This window comes from Anolis sagrei, chromosome 4 (assembly GCF_037176765.1).
Source record: "Anolis sagrei isolate rAnoSag1 chromosome 4, rAnoSag1.mat, whole genome shotgun sequence".
Lineage (NCBI taxonomy): Eukaryota > Metazoa > Chordata > Lepidosauria > Squamata > Dactyloidae > Anolis > Anolis sagrei.
In genome coordinates, this window is record NC_090024.1 from 38,004,752 (window position 1) to 38,025,468 (window position 20,717).

The 20,717-nt window shown below is 37.1% G+C and overlaps 1 protein-coding gene across 6 annotated transcripts in view; it reads right to left on the reverse strand.

The window, feature by feature from the left end:
- RALYL (RALY RNA binding protein like) overlaps window positions 1–20,717 on the reverse strand; it is a 310,011-nt gene that overhangs the window by 145,844 nt on the left and 143,450 nt on the right. For all 6 annotated transcript variants that reach the window (XM_060775546.2, XM_060775547.2, XM_060775545.2 and 3 more), the window contains one exon: window positions 14,899–15,177. In XM_060775546.2, the coding sequence (XP_060631529.2) occupies window positions 14,899–15,154 (256 nt within the window). In that variant the 5' untranslated portion in view covers window positions 15,155–15,177. The remainder of the gene's footprint in view (window positions 1–14,898; window positions 15,178–20,717) is intronic.

Consider the following 20,717-nt stretch of genomic DNA (forward strand, 5'->3'; position numbering starts at 1 on the left):
CGGAACATTACATCTCTGGGCAGGGAACAGTAGAAAAGTGCAAGGACTAGATATTAGGTGGAAGCCAAAATTTCCTGGGGAACCATCTAATCAAAAGCACAGTGGAACATCCATATTTTTAGATCTTTGCAAAAGAGGGAAAGAGTGGGTGCCAACCTAATCTCCCTGGGGAGAGAATTCCAGAGCTGGGGGGCCACCACCGAGAAGGCGCTCTTTCTCGTCCCCACCAGCTGTGCCTGGGACGGAGGTGGGAGCAAGAGGAGAGCTTCCCCAGATCTTCGAGATTGCGCAGATTCATATGGGAAGATTTGATTGCCAAGATAGGCAGGTCCTGAACCATGTAGGGTTTTATAGGTGATAAGATGCATGGACTGTATAAAGATAGTCGGATCTAACCCCACTTTCTGTCTTTTGTACAGGAAAACATGATGAGATTAAATATTTTTACCAACGTGACTGGCCTAATGTAATTTCAAATGCTATGAAAGCATTAATCTCTGACTTTTCCAATGCAGTCATGCTCTTGCATCCTCTTATATTTAGTTGCTGCTTTTAACATATGAAATGTTTAAAGCTTAATTTCACAATTGTCTGCGTTATCCATTTAAGATCCATATAAATATTTAGTGATCCTTCTACGTTTGAAACATTCTTTTGATTGGAAGTCATTCTAGTTCTATTGTATTATTTCTTTTATCATTTTTTAAATTTTGTATAGTCATAGGACAGCTCACAAAAAACTTCAGATACAGGCTTACCCATGAACTGAAAGACTAGAGAAATAAAACTTGGATCGAGAGCTATCAAACAATTTTTCAACAATCTCAGACAATCTGTGAACAATTCTTCTAAAACCATTGTGCCTGAAAAGTGAGTTTCAAAGCACAACCTCAAGAGCAAATCAACTGAAAGAAATGTGAGATTGTGATCAGCATCTTTTCAAGTGAAGCAATGTTCTCCCACGCAGAATGTCAAACAGATCAGAAAACAACTGTTGCTCATTGTGAAACATGAATGGTTAACTAATGCTACACAATCAGAAATCTGCTTTGTTCTGTATAAGGCTTAGAATTACAAGCATCAATCCTATATCAGTACAATTGGTATGAATTTTCTGTACTGCAGATCTAATGAAGCTTTAATAAACACAAAAATAGGGGGGATTGTGTGGAAACTGCAAAGATGTGAAAAAAAATCTTATCTCAGCTGCAGCAATATACAGTAGCATTTCTTACATACATATTTGACAACTGTAAAGACAAAAGAGGAGATTCAGGTAAACAATAACTACTGGGAAAGCTTTGAACAAACAAAGGAAGAATGACTGCACATCAGATTTTGTGGAAGCACAGGGCCATTTGCTGTTTTGAAGGGTATAGCTACACTATAGAATTAATGCAGTTTGACCCCACTTTTACTGCCATGGCTCAATTATATAAAATCACAGGAACTAAAGTTTTACAAGATCTTTAGCCTTCTCTGCTAAAGAGTGCTTTTGTCTCACCTAACTACAACTTCTAAGATTCCATAGTGTTGGACCATGGCAATTGAAGTGGTATTAAACTATATTGACTCTAAAGTGCAGACAGGCTGAAAGATGTAAAGCCTTAAAGTACTTAGGACAGGGGTCCTCAAACTTTTAAAGCATAGGGCTAGTTCACAGTCCCTAAGACTGCTGGGGGCCGGACTATAGATGAACTAACTCATATGCACACTAATAATAATAATAATAATAATAATAATAATAATAAACTTTATTTGTACCCCGCTACCATCTCCCCAAGGGGCTTGGTGTGGCTTACATGAGGCCAAGCCCGAAGTACATCAAACAAACATCAATAACACAACATTAATAAACAATCAATAAAATACATATCATATAAATCACATAACAAAAACAACAATCAATAATGACATATTAAAAATGGCCGGGCCAAATGTAATAGATTAAAATTGAGAATATGCTGACGTGAGCAGGTAAAATGTAACTGGGATAGGATTTTTCAGAGAGAAACGAGGGAACACAATCCATCCTAAGTCAGTATTAAAGTGCAATTATGAGGGCATATTGCTGAGAGTTCTCCTTATTCTGGGAAGGCACACTGGAACAACCATGTTTTCAAGCTCCTCCTAAAGACTGCCAACGTTGGGGCATGTCTAATGTCCCTGGGAAGTGAATTCCAGAGTCGAGGGGCTAACACCGAGAAGGCCCTCTCCCTTGTCCCCACCAATCGCGCCTGCGAGGAAGGTGGGAGCGTGAGCAGGGTCTCCCCATGCTTTTTGCCCTACACATCTTATGTGTAGTGCAAAAAGCATGAAAGAACAATACAATATTTAAAATGAAGAACAAGTTTAACCAACATAAACTTACCAGTATTTCAATGGAAAGTGTGGGCCTGCTTTTGACTGATAAAATTTAGGGCAGAGGACAGGAAATAATAATAATAACATTTTATTTATATTCTGCCTTATCTCCCCAAGGGGACTCAGGGTGTATCACAGTACACATATGAGGAAAACATTCAATGCTGTTTGGATAAACAGGACAGAACAAATAGAAAGGAGGTGTATTTTGGTGCCTTTGAAGGTTGTGGTCATTCCAGCCACAGGGAGGTGCTGTCACTCCATCCTCTATGATGAAGAGCTGTCAGGACTTCCTTCTTTCTTTTGGCCACCAGCATTTTCTGGTTTTTTTTCTTTTATGGTGTCGTAAAATAACTTCCTTGCTGTTTTTTAGCGGTACCTAATTTCTCTACTTACAGCTCTAAGTTGTTTTCAAACAGCTTAGGTAAACAGTGAGCTGGGGTGACAGTCTAAATGACCTTGGGGGGGCCATATCTGGCTCGTGGGCCTTAGTTTAGGGACGTTTAATCTGGGACAAACTGATGAGAATTAAAACCATTCAGTGCAGAAACTATATACAGTAGAGTCTCGCTTATCCAACATAAATGGACCAGCAGAATGCTGGATAAGCGAAAATGTTGGATAATAAGGAGGGATTAAGGAAAAGCCTATTAAATATCAAATTACATTATGTTACAAATTAAGCACCAAAATATCATGTTTTACAACAAACGGAAAGAAAAAGCAGTTCAATACACAGTAATGTTATGTAGTAATTACTGTGCTTATGAATTTAGCACCAAAACAGACAAGGGTTAGGTTCTTGTGGGTTTTTTCGGGCTATAGAGCCATGTTCTAGAGGCATTTCTCCTGACGTTTCGCCTGCATCTATGGCAAGCATCCTCAGAGGTAGTGAGGAAAAGTATTTGGGAAAGTATTACTGGAAGTATTTCCTGGAAGCCTCTCTACCTCTGAGGATGCTTGCCATAGATGCAGGCGAAACGTCAGGAGAAATGCCTCTAGAACATGGCTCTATAGCCCGAAAAAACCCACAAGAACCTAGTGATTCCAGCCATGAAAGCCTTCGACAATACATCAGACAAGGGTTCTTTCTTTCTCCCAACCTGGACATTATTCTGGGTGGGAGGCAGACTGCATTGGATAATACAGAACATTGTATGAGCGAAGGTTGGATAAGTGAGACTCTACAGTAGATTCAACTCCTAAGGCTGCAAAAAAGTATTGTCTAGGAATCAGATCAACACTGACATTCCTCCTACAAGAACCTTAAATTTTAGAATCTCAGGATAGTTATATGACTGGAGATTAAGCACCCAGCACAATAGTCTTTGTAATTATTTATAAGACTGAAAAAATACAAATACATTCACCTACTTTCTTTGGGGAGGTCACATTCTTAGGTCACATTCTTAGGTAGGCACATTCTTATATTAGCTTTACATTGTTCTCACTGGGACCAATATGGAGAGATAAGACTAGGCTTGATATAGAATTGTAGGCTGTAACACCAGATGTTGGGATGGACATTTCAGAAAACCTGACATTCAGCTACCTCTGGCTCAGCCATCACCATGTCCTGGATTTACAACTCTGCACTTTGCTGCTCAGCCCTGGTAAAAGCACAATATGTGAAAATGCCCTCTATATCAAAGGCTTTAAATATTTAAATACAAAACTGGTGAAACCCCAAGGAAAATAAAATAGTTTCCTTCTGTGCACGCCATCACGTGTGGATGGTGACCATTTCCCAAGCAACTGTTAAAATAAATAAAGCCCGTAAGTGGCATGACAGGCAGCCCTTTCCCCCCTCCAGCCTAGCAAATAGCTGCTTGGCATGCTTTAAATATAAACCCTGCAGAGTAACAGCTTTTAGTATGGAGGGAAAATGCTGAGCAGCAGTCAATTTCAAGACTAAATGAGACATAAAGGTCATGAGGAATGGGAAAATAGTAAAGCTGCTTTTACCTAAATAAATAAAGATTTGAATCAACCATAATCAAGGGACATGTTGTGCAGCTGTTGCATTAAGACTTACTGGAAAAGTATTTGCTGGAAGCCTGACGATTGCCATTATTTTCACCTAATCATGTCTTTCTTTGACCCTGAAGTTTAAAAAGTCTCTATCTTCACTTAATGTAAAAACACATATTGAAAACTTATTTCAGTTCATTGTTACAACATCCCCTGCAGTATGTACTAAGAAATGATTATATTAAGCCATAATGGGAAAGCTGCAAATCCTGTACAAAACATATGACTATATTTTGAGAAAGGCAATTTTGCATGATTACTCTGAGAAGCAGCTAGGCAATGCAAAGTCAACTAGTTACTTTTCTAAATTCAACATCATTTTCACAATTGTTAAAGCCTAATCCATGCATGTGCAGAGAAGGTCTTCAACGTTGATTTTATTTTACTAGCTTTGTTAGAAAGAGCACTTCAATCTTAATGCAAATCCAAACAAGGGGCAGAAGGGAGAGTTTTATATACGACTATTTAAAGGAAAATGCCTTTACTTTAAACTGTAATGCCGATGGCAGTTTAAATGAGATCCTAATAATAATAATAATAATAATAATAATAATAATAATAATAATATATTTGATGACCACCCTCTCTCCCCGAAGGGACTCAGGGCAGTTTACGCACACAAAAAGGCAAGCATTCAATGCCTCAAGTGAGTACAAATGTATCAAAATGATACAGAATAAAGCAATAGTAATAACAGTGATTTATTAGATTTAAACTTGCTTAAACCCCAATCTTAAACACATTTTGGGGAAGTGAATTTCACTGATTTTCAACAGAAATGTAGTGGGAATTTAAACTTAAATTAAGATCTGTGATGCATTGTTTCTAGGCCACAATTTTGTTCATCATGCATGTAAAAATAAACGCTTAAGGATCTCAGATTACTCTCTAATGATTAATTAATAAATTACTTTAAGCCTGTGTGGACTTTTCCCCTCCTTCATGGGAAGAGTAATGGTATAACCTCTGGCCAGCAGGGAAACTATGAAGATTTTCAACAACAGTTTCTTTTTTATTTGATGTCATGTCATATATAAATCCAAAGACACTTGGTCTTCCTCCCCCGGCTGGCCCCCACCACAAAATGTATTTTCCTTTTATCCTTCCCAAGCCCCATCCTTCGCACAATCACTCTCAATTACCCAGTACTATTTCAATAATTATATGCAGATTTTTTTTCCTTACTCTGGCTTTGGCTATAATGTGAAGTTTGTTTATGAGTTTAATTTTTCATTAATTCAGTAGTTCCCAAACTGTGTGGTGTGACCCTCAGGGGGAACATGATAGTTGCTCTATAATAATAATAATAATAATAATAATAATAATAATAATAATAATAATTTGAAACACAACAAGATTATTACACAACAAACAAGATCACTCTGCTGGCTATTGTATTGGATCACACATCAGACACTTCCCAAGTGCCTAGGACTGTGTGATGTATTAGCCAATAATGCGTTCAGATCCTATTAGGGTGGCCTTTTGCAGCTGACAGATTCTAATTTTGTCAGCGCTGATTTTGTCAGCCCCCGATGGCGCAGTGGGTTAAACCCCTGTGCCGGCAGGACTGAAGACCGACAGGGGAGAGGCGGATGAGCTCCCTCTATCAACTCCAGCTCCTCATGCAGGGACATGAGAGAAGCCTCCCACAAGGATGATAAAAACATCAAATCATCCAGGCATCCCCTGGGCAACAACCTTACAGACAGCCAATTCTCTCACACCAGAAGCAACTTGCAGTTTCTCAAGTCGCTCCTGACACGACAAAAAAAAAAAAGCGCTGATTGTGCTAAAGTGCAGGCTAAGGTTATTATTATTATTATTATTATTATTATTAATGCAATACATTTTGTGGATATTACAATATTATGCCATTTGTTATAATACCGCATGTTGCTCCTCAACCAAGTATTGTTGCACCATCCTTGGAAATGTATCTGTGGTGTAGACATATGTAGACATAAAAGGAGCCATGAGTAAGATATTTGAAAATCATGCATTAATTCATTATATCAGCAACTACAATAACAAGTGGTTTTGTAGAGATCACTACATGATTGGGATTGCCTTTCTTCAAGTTTTGTAAACTGTTTACTTTTTAAAAGGATGCCTGAATATTTTACAGCCTTGCTGGTATGAAAGCATTTGTTGTACGTAGTTTTCTTTTTTCACATTATGAGTTTAAAACATGGCTATAAACACATATTACTAATGCTATTTAAGATATTCAGTATATGTTGATGAATAGATCAACCCTAGAGGTTATAGGCTTTGAAACCTTTGATTCTTTTCCAAAAGCCACTGCAGGCATGAGATACTACGAACAAGTCAAAAGCACATAGTGAGGAAAGGAGAAAATAGTTCTACTGTCACGTAAGTTCAATTTATAACAGAGGGACATGCTGGACTCTTGCTAAAGGTGTTCTTTATCACCTATCCACACTGTGCACATTTTCTAGGGCTGTCATGATTTACAAAGTTCCTTTAGGGCTTCTGTACTGCTCAGGAGGTTCTGCAATAGAATGTGTTGTCCAAAATAATTATCTGTATCCACTATTTTACCTGAGGTTGTACGTCAGTGTGCGCTCACCAGTTTTGTGGAGACTCTGTCTAATTTGGACCTGAAGGCAAGCGTACTTGAATAATAGTTACAGAGACGTAACGGGAAGAAAACCGCAGAGGAACTAATTTATTGGTTTTAAAGAAAATATAAACGGAAGGAGCCCTAGTCCATTCTTTGTTAGTTCTACAAAGGAGCTGAATATTTTCATGCTGAACTTTGCAGTACTTTCTTTTTGTTTCTTCTAACAATAACTAAGGAATATATGTAGACATTTAAAAAGATCCTCACAAAAAAGTTTGCATTCTTACTGTTAAATTCTAGGTCATGGTGATTTTGCATTGCAGTAATTGGTTGTCAATTGATTTACAATAATATAAAAGTGTTGCAATTCAGATCCCACAGGACCTATTTCCATATCTGTTTACTACCGCTTGAAAACATCAGATATACTGTACTTTCTGACCCGTATGTTGGGAAAATTGGCTGCAATAGTCCCACTGTCCCATCTCTATTAAATCATGTAAGTAAAGCATTCTAAAAATATTTGGTATGATTTAGCAGTGTCTTTCCAGGTAGAGGAGCTCTGATGCACATTAAAAAAAGTATTCACCTCTAACAACCACTCTGATCATTTTAATTAAGGGAAGCAGGTGCACAGATATCGTCATCTGCAAACACTGAAGTATAATCATGCTCTAAAACTTACAGAATCGCTCACATTGTGTGTAGAAATGATTTCCCATATTAAAAGGGGATATAAATACAGTTTTGAATCAGTGCAATTATGTCAAAAAGTCACTGAAATATGAAAAACACTGACAATAGCAGAGTTACTTCAAAATCATGCATCTGATGGCCTGAAATTTTATTTGTTACAGAAACTAGTCATGTCATTTTCTATCTCCTAGAGTCCTTGCACACTGTATTCCTTTTATTCTGAGATTATCTTGAATATGAGGTTTGTCATCTAACAAAGCATGCAAAAGTGTGACAGTTGCAAGAGCAACAGCTGCAATCTGAATTTGCGGCCTTAGAAAAAGACTGCTTTCAAACATTTCTGGTTCATACTCTTTAAAATACTTACTTAGGATCAAAAGTCCATTGGACCAGTGTAATGAGACAGGGCGGGCATTCCCAAGAGGCTGTACACCAAGACCTTGGATATTCCACCTCTGCCTACATTAAACATACATGTATGTACACATGAGGAGATGAGGTGATATGAGGAGAGTGAGGAATCGAACCTCACAAACTCATTGACTTGTAGCTCACGCCTGAAAAACACAATCTCTGTATATGTGTTGCCTTTTGTTATATGTATTTGTTACAGGATGCAATTTTTAGATGTCCGTGTATATTTCTTCAATGTGTAACCCAAACCTGGAGTCAATATGTAGCTTCCAAAGTCTCCTCACAGGTTACATCAATGTAATCTCCAATTGATTTCCAGCCATATAATTTTAGTCCTGTAACTTGACATGAGACTTTAATACATATGTTGAAACAAAGAAATGTTTATTTATGAATTATTTGGCACATAAACTTATCTGTTACAAAAGTACTTTACTTCAGTTCCACTTGGATATTAATGCAACTGTCTTTCACACCTTTGAATACATAAAAATGTTATTATATGACTTTTAAAACAGTTTATCTTATTTCTACTCTGTTAAGCCACTTTCTTCTCCTTCAGAATATATTTCTCCTCACCCTCCGGGCTGGCTAGCTAGTTTATGGCTTTTATTCACTCTCTTCTGGCAATAGTTTGACTGAAAACTTAGCCCCAAAAGAATCTCTATCTCTCAGTTTCATGTGAGAGATAGAGATTCCTTTTAACTGAGAATTTAGACTTATATTAGCTTTTTCTTTACTTCAGTATAATGATGGAAGCTACAAACTTAAATACCGATCCTCTTCCTTCTAGCTCCTGGCTAGAGACTCCTCTACTTTTTAAAATGTTCCCTCTTTCTTAACTAGCCCCGCCCCCTTTCTTGCTAGCCACTCTAAAATGGATACATTTCTACTGCAAAGGCTATGTATCCATAGTAACACAACAACCAATCAAATGTAACCAGCTCCTGACTGCCCTTGCCACAATATCAATACTAATAAACATAGACAAAAACCCTCCATTATAATTAGCTTTTCCATTACAACCAGTATTATGATTTTGTGTGGAAGCAGAAGGTTATTGTTTGGAAACTCTGTTAGCACTATTTCACTATCAACTGCAGTTTGCCCCTATGGTGGTGTCTCATGGTCTACAACTGGGGTGGGTAAAGTGCAGTCCTCTAGAAGTTGTTGGACTGCAAGTCCCACCACTCTTCATCACAATTTGGTGCAGGACTGCCAGCAACAGTAGTTGTGAATGAGGCTGATTGTGGTTAAGTGTTGGGTAAGCCTGTTGTTACAGCCTGCACAGTTCAAGTTATCCAAATAAGAAAAAATAGCTAATGAAACACTATAAATCAGGATTACAACCTTTTCAGTGATAGCTAACACACAGCAGGAACAAGATTATACAACGAACTTGTTCTAGGTCATGTTCATCCATGAAATTCTCCTAAAGAATATTTGGACATATCCCGTTGACTACTATATTCTGATTGGATTAAGATGTACAGCAAATGTACCATATGTTAAAGGATTCTATGGGTGCTCTATGTGATTGGTTCTCACCCTCAATTAATAAATACAGTATTTACTCGAATCGAATGCATTTTATTTGGCTAAATGACCTTGCCAAAATTAGGGTGTGCATTAGATTTGTTGGTGCTCAAAATTGGCTGCCTCCCTCTCTTGATTTGTGGGGCTCTTAGGTACCTCAGATGCCTCTTCCCCCTTCTCTTCCTTGCCTGTTCCTGCTGGGAAGTAGCGGCAGTAGCAGCAGCAAGGCATGTGTTCCATCTCTTCCTCTTTCCCTCCTCATTGCCTCTCAACGGGCACCAGCCATTTGCCTTCTCCAATGAAAGTGAAGAGGCACCTGCATGTAGAAGTCACCCTGTAGGCTGCTGGTTAACCAAGCCTTTTCCCATCTTCCTCCATTCCTTTCAATCTTAATGTAAGCTGCTTTTAGTCTCTTTTGTGGAAAGAAAAAGTAGAGTATAAATAAACATAATAATAATAATAATAATAATAATAGCAGCATTGATGCCAAACTGCTTTAATTCTATAGTGTGAATGTACCCTATGTTGCTCATTGGGCTCTGTTAGGAGTATTCCGAATGGACACAGAACTCCTTGGCAAAGAAGGCTCAAGACCATGTAAAATTATAGCTCCCATGACTCCATATTATGGTGTCAAGTAGTTAAAGTGGTGTCAAGATGCATTTCTTATATAGCATAGATGCACCCCAAGGAAGCTAAGGCAGAATAAGAGGTAGAGGCAGTTTGAAGGAAGGGCTGTTTATCTGGTTTTCTTTTCCATCACTGGAAACTTAGGTATTCTAATACTTTTGTATTTAAAGAAGGTTAAGTATTCAACAGCTGTAACATATACCTTTTTGGTCAAATTACAAAAAAAAAAAAAAAAAGAACGTTTTGCTGCTGCACATTACATTTGCCAGCAAATATGCTTTTTAATTTCAAGTTATTGAAAATTAAGATGAGCATTAGATTCGATGGCGCATACAATTCAAGTAAATATGGTACTTCTCATGAAAATTAAAATTCATAATTCTTAACACTAACTTCCAATTACACCACACTAAATTACACCTACTGCAGACCCCAAACTGGAATTGAAACCTCATAAGAAACTAATTTATCCTCTAATATTGTTAATTCCCATTTGGAAGGCTTTCATGTATATTCCCATAACTGTGGCACATTTATGTAGATGTGTTTTGACCCTGGGTTAAATGTAGAGCTGGAAAAGATCTTCTTTTTTTACAGCAAAACTTCTTTAAATTTGAAGGAGGAGGGAAGTCTGGTAATTATTGAAAAAGGTGATGTGCCCAAGTATTTGTCTGTATACATGTCTTCAAGGCACCTGATCATTCACGCCAGTCCTTGTTAAAGAAAGAGATGCTTATCCCAGTTCCTTCTTGTGAAATATAGCCTACAGCTCCTGGTGTGGGTTGTGATCTCCCATCCCAAGACTAGCCCTGTTTAGCTTCCAGAATCGAACAGGATCTTGTGCCTTTGGGATATAGGCATTTTCCATGTATTTAAGTCATCTTAATTACTCTCCTTCCCCAGGAAATCTAATTAAAACTTTTTAACTTGTAGTTTTCTTCCACTTTAAAAAAATGGCAATAAAACAATAGATATGAAGTAAGCACAAATAAATTGCTATAAATCAAGAGACAAGTAACACAATAGAGCTTGCTGGTTTTTACACAATTGCTATGAGAGGCATTCAATGAAATATATGATTTCTGGGCAGCAAACCAGCATGCTAATGACTACAGCACTTCATAATTCCTAAATGAATTTTATAGAAGAGCAGACTGGATAAAACTTCTTGAAGCACATTTCTGATTGCCTTATTTCAGTTAACATAATCACATTAATGAATAAAATACTGGCTAATATGTCTATCAATGTACCTTTGACCCCCTAAGGATAAAACAAAATAATATGAACACACACACCCCACCCCTCCACCCCCACCCCACCCCCAAAATGAAGTGTTCAGGAGAGTCTACATGTATCTTCCTTAGACTTTCTCCTGGAATACATGGATTTTGAAATACAGCACTTAATTTTAGAATAACATATTTAAGAAAAGGTCTTTTTGGTCTTAACTCCTACAAAATAATTTCTGAGCCCATTTAGAACTGCATGTTGGGAAGAACTTTCAAATGCTAGAAAACAAAGAAAATATTTAGATATTTTGAGAAACAATCCAGTTTAGGATTCTGCCAGTCATATGCCTCCCGCATCATAGTAGCACCATCTTGCAAAAGAGAGTCTTTAGTACCTTCTGCTGTAAGTGAAACCTATTGGTGTGTATTTGGAAATAAACCAAATCTAAAAATACACTGGCACAAGAAATAGCAAAGAAATGTTACTCAATCCAGACAACTTATCAATGTCTAGAAGTCTATGAAGATGAGAAATATCAAAGTACAGAAGAAAAATAAGCAGACGTCCATCCACTCACTCACTCACTCACTCACTCACTCACCCACCCATCTTTATTTAACCCTTGGATAGATCCATGGTATGATGGATCTATACCATGTAAAGCAATATGTAAAGCAATTATAAAACCATTTCAATCAATTAAGAAACAACAACAATCCAATAGATTACAGACTAGCTATGGTCCTTGGTCTGCCCTCTGAGTATGCCCTGAAGGTGCTTGCTCCCATCATGAAGTCAACCCCAAATTCCTCAACTGAGAAGGATTCAGAGCAGCATTCATGATCTATTGCAAATCAGTGAGGATAACCATCCCTGTCATGATGGAAAGACGCAGGTAAAAAAGTATCCCAAAAGAAAGGGAACATATTTGATGAAATGGTTCAAAAGGTTGAACAGCCAGTGTGCAGAAAGTGCTGAGACAGAGTGGAACTCGAAAGGGAAGAATAGCTGTCCTACTTCGAGTGGAAAGAATGACTGCTATTAAACAAAGTTCTGTCTACGAAGGGTCAGCTCCGCACAGAGAAGGAGAAAATTTAATACCTGCCAACTTACTTTCAATACAATAATATAAATAATACAAATAGTGGTTACCAAGTCTATTTTAAATCATACTGAAAGAACTGGTATGGCCAAATACTACAACTGTATGTCATTCATAATCTATCAAAACATTTGTCTACAACTGCTTTATCTGCATAATTTTGGAAGCTGTAGCCCAAATACTACTTGTCTAAACTTCGTTTGTAATTAACTCCTGTTTCCAATAATGAAGCTATATTAAATCACAGTTGTCACTTAATGAGAGAGAACTTCCATTTGTGAGTATTGGTATCTTTTAAAATTATGTGGGACTTAATCTCACTAAGTGTAGGAAGAAGAGCATGTGGTTCTCTGTTGAATATATTGGATTGATAATTGAGTACAAAGGGAGCAGTGTGTTTTGTCCCATAAGCCAGAAACTAGAAAGTAACTACGTTGAACAATTCTAAGAAAGGTAAAGATTATTTTTTAAACATGGTGACTATAACAGTAGCTTACTATAATGGTAATTTATGACTTTTTCAAAATAACTCTTCAAGAAGTATGATAAGAATGAGAAAACCAAGCATGTTCATCAACTTAATTTCTTTTGACCATGGCAACTGATCATATCTTCTACAAACAAAGAGCCAGGATATATATTTTAATGGTGCTAACAGGTATTATAAAATCCTCAGATTAACACACCTCTTCTGAATGATGCATGCTATAATGCTTAGTAAAGAATACCATTTAGCCCAAACACTGCAGATAACAAAAACAGAACACTTTGTCCTTGGGCAGGGCGCTTTAGCTCTTGCAATAGTAGCTAAACATTTGTCCTACTTTTTGCTGTGTTCAATTGTATGTGCTGTTATTTTCTTTTTCTATAAAAATCTAAAAAGTGGCACAGAAATATATGTCATAACACTGCTTTTTGTTATCTTCCAGCTATCCTTGAAACAAAACTTAAGCCATATATCGATAAACAACAGTAGCTTTCTATTACTATTAGTTGTAGTAGTATTAGTAGTATTAGTAGTGCAAGCAAGCAAAGTTTATTGATTAGTCCACTGACCGTAAAGACAAAAACAGAAACGTCACTATCCTAAGACTCCCATAATAGTGAACTAACATACATTCAAACTTGATTAAGTTGAAAGGTAATTAAAATATCATCATTAAAATGCCAGGATAAAATTTCAAACCACCAATATTAAAAATGAAGGTTAAATCAAAGGTTAAAATAGACCAGCTATTACACAATCCCAAGCCAGTTCAAATATCTGCGTCACCCCTACAGTTTACTCCAATCGCCTCCAGATATGCAGTTCTCATATTAGTAGTAGTAGTAGTAGTTTATTTATTTATTTATTTATTTCTGGAATTTTTATGCTGCCTTTCTCCATATGGACCCAAGGTGGCTCACAACATCATTAAAATAAGAAATGTAACATAAACAATTCATTAAAACAAACATAATACCCTAAAAAGTTACAAGGATGTTCTATAACATCCTTGGTCTACCCTCTGCTTTTTCTCTCTACAAGGAGACTAGCACCAACCTAACCCTTAGAATCTTCAAAATGAATAAAAAATGTATATTAGATTTGTTAGTGGTAAAACATTAATCTGTGTATGATAGGCTGAATTTGGGTATCATTTTCCACCTAAGATAATACATTTGTGGCCTAATAGAAGTTTTTGAACTGAAATTCCCTTCAACTCTGTTAGAATTAGTAACAGTTAGAGATAATGCAAGTTTGAGTTCAAGTACCTGGAGGAATCCAGCCTCACTATTCTTGTTTCTAATAACGATTTAGTATGCTAATAAAAAGGCACATTGAAATTTGAGTTCATGTCTCCCTCATCCCATTATTTTTTCTCTTCTAATGCAGCCATGTGGAGCTAGGAAACCAATACTCATTTCAATAATCGGAGTGCAAAATGACCTCAAAGTGAGAACTAACTATAGTTTCATTATGGAAGCCAACTTTAAACCTCACTGGGATTTATTTTGTTTATGTATTAGTCCTATGAACTGATATTAAATACTCACATCAAGTACACTAAAGTATAAATCAAATCTGTATATATACACCTCAGAATTCAACATGGAGCCTTATACTTTCTCCTTCATGGTTTATAAGGGCTTCTTGATTCCTTGTCACTACTAAAATGAAAAAAAAAGTCTAAATAAAGCACAACAGCAAATATTTCATTCCAACTGATTCAGCCTTGGTTATGGACAGTTGGAAGACTTATCATGTTAGGAATAGACAGAACTATCAATGAATCAAAATATGGTAGAGCATTTAGCTACTTACCAAGTGGTTGTCCTGCAATGATTCTGGCATTTTCTCCTGCTACAGCAGCTCTTGCGTGCCTCTCACTCATGTATTGTACAAATGCATAACCTTTGTGCACTGAACAGCCAACTATTTTTCCATACTTCGCAAAGATTGCCTCTATGTCGCCTTTTTTGACAATGGCTGTATTGAGATTTCCAATGAAGACTCTTGAGTTGATGGACTTGGGGTCATTCTTATTGGTTACATTACTGGTCTGTGTTTTGCCGGTCATGACTGGCTCACTTGACTTCAGCCCTTAAAAAAAGATGATAAAGATTGATGTTTAGATGAGAATCCTGAGTCCTGATTGAATATATAATTTTATTAACATTCTCAACTAAGACTGTAGACCTAGTGCAACTTACCTGGGTGTAAGCCTAACTGAAATCAGTGAAACATATTTTTGAATAGACATGCAAAAAAAAAAAAAAACATTACACTGTGACTTAAATCTGTAAGGCATATATCGTCCAATGATGATGGACAATAAGAATGGGACAGTGAATATTCTATAGAGTATTATCAAGAGCCAATTTTAAATCCTACATATTTATGAATTTAAAAATGTTATTCATAAATCAAGCCCAATAAATTTAGCACTTCACCAATATTATCTAAAATTAGCCTGAGCGTTCAGTTCCTGGCTTCTTAAATATCCATCTGTCTTCATCGAGTAAAGTAAGAGAATAAAACATTATTGAGTTCCAATAAAATGAACATTCAAGGCCAGATTGGGAGCAAATCATAACGATGATGAAAGCTGCTCTTTCTTTAGCTGGCACCTGTCAATCAGTACACACTATCTTTCCCAATCTGTTAAGTACTGCAAATAGTTCAGACCATCCTATATACAAAGCTACTTAATGCAATATATATTGTTCCCATTACGAACTAGCAATTGCTTTTTGAAGTAGCTTAGAAAAATAATTAAACAAACAAAACACATACACACAAAACACAAAGCACTGAAAATGTTAATGGTAGAAACAGAATGGCTACTTCTTGTCAAATCACACAGTCGGCTCTTATGTGCACATTAAGACTGCCTTTTTGTTTCTGTATTGAGATCCTGACATGAGAAATATTTGGATTCTTTATGTAGTTCTACCGAAATGAGTGTAGAGCCAGAATTAGACTATGATCTTAGAGACCAGGGCCTGAATCTCTGCTCAGCCATAGGAAAGAGCAGCAAAGACAAACAAATGAACTACTCTGAACAAACCTTGCCAAGAATATCACCTTAGGGTTGCCATACGTGAGAAACAAAGACATGGAACCACTGAAATGGGTAACATTCCATATTTTTGTTCAATACTTTGATTTCGGGTTTACACTGTTGTTTCTTGTAAAACTATTCAGGATGTCATGCATTCCATGGCAATTAACAGATCAACTCCTATTTACAACATTATTATCGTAAGCTTCCTGAATACATTCTACCAATTTGGCATTACTTTTGAGCATTGAGGAGTCAGATGCATTTCCAGTATTACATAGTTTGCACTAAGTCCATTTCCACACTATGAAACATGCAAGTGCAATATAGAAATCAAAATATATGTAAGTTTTATTCTCTACAAGTATATTACTTATCACTTAACCAGAGGTCAACATTATCTTCAAGCAAACCATATGGTTTCTGCATTTTCTAGCCAAGTAGATAACAAATGGCAAAATGACACATACTTTCTAAATACTGAAAAATGCCTCTGGTGAGAAAAAGATCATTTATAGGGCAATTAAGAACCTAACAATTCTTACAGGGTAATGATTATATATATACATCTTCATTGTGGTCATATTTTAGATCCTATCCTTCTCCAAGTTAGATTTAAATCTGTGAAAAACAGGAATAACAGTGCTTGCAAAATCCTAAAGAATCCTAAAGAAATCAGTTAAATATTCATGCTTTGGCCCACTTTCCTTCAATATCCAGTACTGTGTAATCAGCTGATGATTACTTCACCAAGAACACCATGAGTGCAACAACAGCTTTCAATGCAGGTCAGATGCTGCTATACATGCTTGCAGAGGCAAAAACCTGCCCCAGTGACATGGACAAAACTATCTGAATAATTTAGAATTCCTCAATGGGATAAAAGTTCATCTGACTTCGTCATGGCATAACCAGAAATTCTGCTCTTTATATATTAACTGGTCCCTTATCATTACACAGCTCAGAATCCTGTTCTCTGAGTTGGATGGACCAACTCCCTTTTTGGCTGGGCTGCAGATTCTTTACAGATAGGTCAAACAGGCCACTTCTGCTACAGAGAACAGCATATTCTTTAAAGCTGCTCCCGAGCATGAAAGAAGTGGGAAAACTGTGGCTTATGAGATAAGGAGACACATCTTGGCAAAAGTTCTTCCTTGACTCCCCCTCTGACTGAAAATGCTTTTATCTCCTGTGTAGGTTGTTGACTACCTCTACTTCCTCTGCTCTTGGTTTCTTGTGTGGCTCTCTTCCAAGTCTGTGACAAATCTAGTACCGTTCAGATGCTTTCTCCTTGACTACTTGGTTTCCATATCTGTTTTGTCCCCCAATATCTGCTGTGTTTCCAGCATCTCACTATTGCTGGGTGAGGTATCAGAGAAGCATTGAATTGGAAGACATCACAAGGGCCATACAGTCCATTCTCCTGCCATGCAGGAACATACAACCAAAACACTCATGTCAAATGGACATCCAGCTTTGGTTGGGGTTAAATTCCACTTAAATCCCAAGGTAGCATATTCCGCTAGTGAACTGCTTTCAGGAAATTCATTCTAATATTTACATAGAATTTCTTTTCCTACAATTTGAATCCATTGTTGTATATCCTAATCTCTAGAGCAGAAAAAAACAAGCCTGACCCCTCAATATGACATCCTGTCCAAATATTTAAACATAGGTATCATGTCCCCTCTCAACCTTTTCTTCTCCAAGCTAAACATACCCAGTTCCCTAAGCTGCTCCTCATAGAGGTTAGCTTCAAGACATTTGACCATTTTAGTTTCCTTTCTCTGACGACGTTCTAGATTGTCAACATCCTTTATGAACTCTGATGCCCAGAACTAGACACAGTATTCCAGGTGAGGTCTGACCAAAACAAAGTGGTGGGGAGAGGAGGAAAATCACTCCTGGCCCCTCTTCTCCTGACACGTCATTTTGACGTCCCAGGAGAGGGCTGGCAGCAGGGAAATACCTGCTGAGTAAGTTATTTTTTTCTTTTTAAGACTTTTCTGGGGGATTTTCTTTTGTATCCAGGTGTCCTGCCAGAAGGTCTGGTAGGGCATCTAGACATCCCTCCCCCCCCCCCCCCCCGAAAAGCATGAGCTTTCTGGGGTGTGTGTGAACTGTAATGCAGGCCCAATTGGGTTTTTTAAACCTGACTGGGCATGCATTATTAAAGTATTGTCTGCAACTGCCCTAAGTGATCTTCCATGTAATCATTGACCAGACCTGGCCCTATTTATTCAGAAACAGTTAATTGCTGCAATTCAATGTACACAAATGACTTTCAGTCAGCATCCCCTTTCTCCCTCAGCAAGCCTTCATCATGCTTAGGTAAAGAGGTTCTTCATATGCTTGAAAGACTTGTTACTATTTAGCCAAGGATTGGCAAATTGTATCTAGACCAATATTGGCTAGATCATCTAGCAATCTCTCTTATCTGGATGGACAATGGCAGAGATTTGGTCAAGGCTGCCTAGCAGGTTTCATTGACCAAGTGGGGTCTCCCAATTCAACATTTTATACTATGCAGTTTTAATGGAAGGAGGGAAATAGCATTCAAAACAAAGAACTTTTAAACATCAAAAACAGAAGAATATCAGTAAGTCATAGGGGATTGATATATCAATGTTCAGTTTTAGATGAAGTATCCAACATTTAGCAATTACTATGCTCCTTTCAAAGACTTTAACCTGATCTAAAAAAACCCCCCAGACTTTAATAAACAGAGGATGCGTATTCAGGATCATTTAATTATACTTTAACGAACAGTTATAAATTTACTGCATAATATTATTCATCCCTATTCACCTAATGCAACAAGGCTTACTTCTAAGGTAAATAGAGACAAGATTGTAACTCAGCAGATAATGATGAGCCCCTCAGAATTTGCATTTTTGTTTTAAGTAGATCAGAAAGCTTTTTACAGTGTTGTTGGGTCATAAATACATATTACTTTGGATGTTTTATTTCAGAAGAATGTTACATTTTAAATTCAGTTTTCCTTTGCTAAGGTTTCAATAAAGTATGAATAGGATCCTGAACAATTTTTTTTTCCTGTAGCCAGAATTAGTATTGCAAAATACACCATATTTTCCATCAGAAAGAGAAGGATTTGCCTGATGGTTATTCTTATATTAAAATATGTGGATAGGCAAATGTATTGTGGAAATTTGTGAAAGCAAGAATTATATTAATGTTTGTATAACTGAGATTTGATTGCCTAGAGGCTGGAACTATAATACAATTGTTTAAATTTCCATATGGCTAAAAAAGGAAGAGAGGCAGACAGAAATCTGCATAGTAATAAGAAAGAACTCATAATAAATATTTCACCCCACTAACAACATGGATTTGCATAATGCAGACATGTTTGGAGTTGTTCACAGATTCATGGCTAAGAAATGTGTTCATGATCTGCATATAACAACAATTGTCTGCTTTCGGATATGCAAACATGGACTGTGCCTAATCATTTAGTGGTACAATTCTCATGTGTCTTCTCAGAAAGCATGTAAGGATTCTAATTCCATTTCAAAAATTGGGGCTAAAGTGTAAGGAAATCTACAAAATTTTGCTCTAAACTGGACACCCAAATACCATTTGTCCCTAATTTGTCTCATTGGTAGAGCTTGGAAAAAGTACTTTTTGTACTATAAATTCCAGAAACCTCCAGCAACCAAGGTCCTTAGCCAAGCTATGGCTACCATGCCTTACAGGAAGAACATGTAGAAATAGGAAGGTTACAGAAAGAAAGACTCTGATAGCTACAAATGCCCATATTCAGCTGTATAGTTTGTTCATAAACAGCATTTTTGAATTGTGCCCAGAAGCAAAACAACAGATAGTGGGGTTGCTGCAGCTCGGGAGTTCTGTGATCCCTGTAACATCATAGTCAGCAGTCCACAACATGTTGGACCTGCTGAAAATTCCAAGCAGTTCCACAGGCAGTCCTATGTGTAGTATATTATATTATTATTGCACAAATTGAGTGTAATTAGGACACGTGTCACTGCAGCCAGATCTAACTTCTGGAAGAATGAGCAGCTACTGCTGAAACTTAGACATCTAGGTTCAAGGTTGAGTCCAAGAGTATATAAACCTACAAGCCCTTCTCTCCATCTCCATGTCTTGCCTGCCGTTGCTCAGAGAACCCAGGAGGTTAATTCCCATGGAACGTGAGTGCAGGAATTAAAGTATATTACATAATATTGCGTTGCAGCAGTATTGTGATTTTGTGATTGGCAAACAAACAGAATATAATCTATGCAATAGGAAAATTACAATGACCATATAGCATATAGTGACACCAAAATCCCCAATACAAAGCTCAATGCAATGAAATAAGAAATACAATGAAAAAGGAGCAACAGAAAGTATCTCAGCCTGATATCAGTCCCAATGTATGAAGGTTTCAGGGATCCAAATCTGTAAGGTTCTACCTTGCTTCAGGTTTCCACTGCAGAGCTCTATTTTGCTGAGGTAGAAGATAACTATTCATGCCTCTTTCTTGCAGTGTTTTCAGCCCTATCTTTTCTTTGCCTCTACTCTGATATAGGCTCTGAAATGACTATATAGGCAT